The sequence below is a fragment of the Nicotiana tomentosiformis genome, chromosome 3 (genome assembly GCF_000390325.3).
Source record: "Nicotiana tomentosiformis chromosome 3, ASM39032v3, whole genome shotgun sequence".
Taxonomy (NCBI): domain Eukaryota; kingdom Viridiplantae; phylum Streptophyta; class Magnoliopsida; order Solanales; family Solanaceae; genus Nicotiana; species Nicotiana tomentosiformis.
In genome coordinates this window covers 151257453-151261839 of record NC_090814.1, presented here as the reverse complement: position 1 = coordinate 151261839, position 4387 = coordinate 151257453, and the positions used below count along the sequence as shown (strand labels likewise).

Genomic DNA, 4387 nt, shown 5'->3' with positions numbered 1-4387 from the left:
TTCCTGCTATTTGAGTCTTTGACCAGAGTGCTGACTGCCCGCTGGAACATGAACCATGTTTTGTTTCGCTTTTTCCAAACCTTATCCACCTTAGTAGGTAAGTTCACGTGCCCTTTACGTCTATTGATTCAAACCCACCATTTTCTTTTGACTGTCAATTGTAAAATTGATTACTACTACTAAATAAGAGCCAATTCAGTTCCTTAAGAAATTTCTTTTCTCTTCTTATAGCTAGGTTGGTGCTTAATTATCAGTCAATTACTTCAATAAACCATCTAAAGAAAAATCCCAAACCATGCACTATATATATAAACATGCAGGGGAAAGAGGGAATTGAGACATCACCATTTTGATTAACATCAGGAGAGCAAATGGCAGGCCTAGTACAAAAAATCACATCAAATAGTGAGATGATAGCCATTGCAGTGATTGTAGCATTTCCTGTGATGTCCATACTAAATACATATGCAGGTGCAATCAAGTCATTGTGGTCGCTTTTGTTTGCCTTTTGCAGCTCTAAATATAGCAAGGCAAGAAAACAAGAAGACAAATGCGTGGACACGGTCTGCGTAATTTGTCTTGGCGACGTTTCTTTAGGCGAGCCACGGCGATTTCTTCCTATATGTGGACATGGATTTCATACTAAATGCATTGAGCCTTGGCTAAAGATGAATTCCATTTGCCCTCTTTGCAGAAATCCTGTGCCTACTACCATTTCTGTGTGCTGTACCAGCAATCGCTTCGTTTCGTCTTTGATATCTGTTCTGGATAACATCTGGACTTGGTTTCTAGATCCGCTTAGCTCTGGGGTCATAGCTTCTCTTTCCAATGAGGAATGCGATTTTCTTTGAGACAGAGTTCCCCTGCAGTCCCCTAAAAACGAAAAGAATCAAGAAGAGGATCAACCCAAATTAACAAAATAGAAATAGAACAGGAGATATTAAAGATTTATTTGCTTTAATTCACTGTAGTTTTAAATTTCTTTATCAGGAAAAGCTGTGTATTTACAATTTTGAGTTCGCCAAAGATAATGTTCAGATTATTGAATTAACCAAAAGACATAGTAGAGTTTAAGTTATATCTAGGCTGAATGCATCTTCACCCCCTTAAACTTGTCCATTTTTTTACATTTGAACACTTGAACTAAAAGGTGTCCCTATTGGACACCTCAACTCAAATTATATTGGGCAATTAAACACATATTGCTGATATGGCACAGCATGTGTAATACACTCTCCTTTCAGAGAGTGAAAAGCCCTAAGCTTTTTTTTAAATATATTTTTTTCTTTTGTCTTCTTCAACCTTAATTTGCCAACACCATCTCCAATTCCTCCACCACCATCTCCACCACCTCCAAAAAAATTATTTTTTCCTTAAATTGTTTTAGCTTTTTTTTTTTTTTTTGTTCCACGGTTACTTCTCCTCTTCATCATATAAAATTCGTCTCACTCCCTTTTATCAAAATTGCATTAGATAAAGCTAATTAATTTCATACATGAAAACGAAAAAAGCTAAGCACCTGACAAATTGTTCTGTCCTTCTAATTAACTCAAAAACCATCCATTACTTCCCGTACATCTTGTTTTTAAATTTGTGACGCTGCCGTTACGCCCACCGTTATTGTCGACACCATCTCCTCACATCTCCCTAAAAACACCAGCATCTGCCTTCTTCTTTCTTCCTCATATATATAAAACCCATTTCTTTCAGATAACCTACTTCTATAGCCATTGACATACATATTCATGAATCCTTTGAAGCTTTTATTGGGTATGGAATTGTTGGGATTTTAAGCTTGTGTAGCTTAAAGAAGGTGAATGAAAAATGGAGGAAAACTGAAATATTTGAGTTTTCCTTGGGAAGGGGACATTGTCCCATATCGGAGAAAGAAAAGGCTTTTGATGGTTATATATATAATTGCTCTTCTTTTAGCTCTTAAAGAGTTAAGAAAAAGGCAAGCCTCGCGCCGCCGCCGTCGTCGTTCGCTCGGCTTCGGCTTCGGATTTGGACAAAGATTGATTGATTAATCTTTTTGGACAAAATTCCTTTTAATTATTTAATTAATTAATTAAATAATTAACGAAAAATTCAATCCGGAATAATCCATGACCCGCGACCCGGTTCGGTCAGGCCCGTTTTCTTTTTTGAATTATTTTAAATATATTTTTTCCCGCAATATTTCCAAACACTCCTTTTCCAACAGTCATGGTTGTTTCTGAAAGGTTACAAACCTTTTCAGAAACAATGCCATCAACTTTATAAATAGAGTTTGAATCCTAGAATCTTTCCTTACGAAATTTTCTGAGCTGCTGCTTCTTCTTCTTCTTCTTCTTCTTCTTCACAATATTTTCCAGTGTGTTTTACGACCATTGAGTGATTCGCAGTTCATCAGAGTTTTTTGGTACCAATACACTGGTGAGTTAAATCGTTCTATCCTGGGAGGATATATTCCAGCACCTCGGGTACTTGAGGGGATTAATTTCTTAAGGACACACTGTGTATTCAGTAGGCTCGATTTATTCCTATACTGTTTTTTTTTGTTTTTCAGAATCTATTTCGTTAAACAAGTATTACTAACTTTCTGTTTTGTTTTTTCAGAAAGTTTAATTGTTTATTACAGTAATACAGAATTTATAACAATCTTAAGAATTTTTTTTTAATTTTATATTCTGTATTTTGTTTATGGAGATTAAAACCTGTGTGGTTTTCTACTCCTTCTGAATTTTACTATTCAGATTTGAAGATATAAAAAACTTCATCAGAGTATTGAAATTCGTAAAACGATTTAAAGAACATAAAAACTTCATCCTTTTTCTGTGAAACAGTATATAAAAACTTCGGTTTTTATTTATTATACACACTATTTTTGTTAATAACAGTATTGTTTACTGTTCTGATTTTGCCATTAATTGAACTCTTCTGTTGTTTACAGTGAGAAATGGCAATTGATAACGGAAATTCTTCTGCGACTATTGCGGCAACGACGATAGCCTCGTCAAGCCGGACTGTTGTTCCACCGACAGAGAAACCGGAGAAATTTTCCGGAGCCAACTTCAAAGGATGGCAGCAAAGGGTGTTCTTCTGGCTTACCACACTTGGTATGCAGAAATTCACTAGTGAAGAATCTCCAGTGCCTGCTGCGGACATGCCAGACAACGAGAAATTCATGATTATTGAGGCGTGAAAGCAGGCAGATTTTCTTTGCAAAGGTTATATCTTAAGCGCTTTAGAGGATGACTTGTACAATATGTACAGTGCGATGAATACTTCGAAAGAATTATGGGACGCACTTGAGAAGAAGTACAAGACTGGAGATGCATGCTTGAAGAAGTTCGTGGTTGTCAAATTTCTAGACTATAAAATGCTAGACAGTAAAACTGTTAGAACCCAAGTTCACGAGCTTCAACTTATTTTTCATGACCTTATTGCTGAAGGTATGGTCGTGAATGAAGCATTTCAAGTGGCTGTAATGATTGAAAAATTGCCTCATTCGTGAAGAGATTTCAAGAACTATCTTAAGCACAAGCGTAAAGAAATGAAGTTGGAAGATCTTGTGATTCGTCTCAAGATTGAGGAAGACAACAAAACAGCCGAGAAGAAGTCTCGTGGAAATTCAACGATCATGGGAGCTAATATCGTTGAGGAGACTGCTCCAAAAAGTAAGAAGAGAAAGAGGTTTTCTGGACAGACTAAGGAGCAGAACAAAAAGAAATTCAGGGGCAGCTGCTACAATTGTGGAAAAACTGGTCACAAAGCCCCTAATTGTCGTCTCCCGAAAAAGTATAAGAAGAAGGGACAGACCAACATAGTGGAGAAGAATTATGACATTGATGATCTGTGTGCAATGCTTTCGGAATGCAACCTAGTTGGAAATTCGAATGAGTGGTGGACTGACTCTGGAGCCACTCGACATGTTTGTGCTGTCAAGGAAGCATTTGCGACTTACTCTACTGCTGGTCCCGAAGAAGAGCTTTCCATGGGAAATACTGCAACAACCAAGATTGAAGGTTATGGGAAGATATTCCTGAAGATGACTCCCGGCAAGGTGTTAACGCGCAACAACGTTCTTCATGTTCTTACTATTAGGAAGAATTTAGTTTCTACTTCTTTGCTTGTTAAGAACGGATTCAAATGTGCATTTGTTTCTGATAAAGTTGTTGTACGCAAGAATGAAATGTATGTTGGAAAGGGCTACCTTACATAGGGCATCTTCAAACTAAATGTAATGGTTGTTGATAGTATGAATAAAATTGTAGCTTCTTCTTATTTATTGGAGTCAAATGATTTATGGCATATTCGTTTAGGACATGTCAATTACAAAACCTTGCGGAAGTTAATTAATTTAGAAGTGTTGCCTAAATTTGAGTGTAATAAATCAAAATGTCAA

General features: G+C 36.6%; 1 protein-coding gene across 1 annotated transcript in view; it reads right to left on the bottom strand.

The window, feature by feature from the left end:
* Positions 1–814, bottom strand: part of LOC104107032 (26S proteasome regulatory subunit 7 homolog A) — a 5394-nt gene extending 4580 nt beyond the window's left edge. The window contains exon 1 of the mRNA XM_070199377.1: positions 731–814. Coding sequence (XP_070055478.1) covers positions 731–814 — 84 coding nt within the window. The remainder of the gene's footprint in view (positions 1–730) is intronic.
* Positions 815–4387: the final 3573 nt, after the last annotated feature.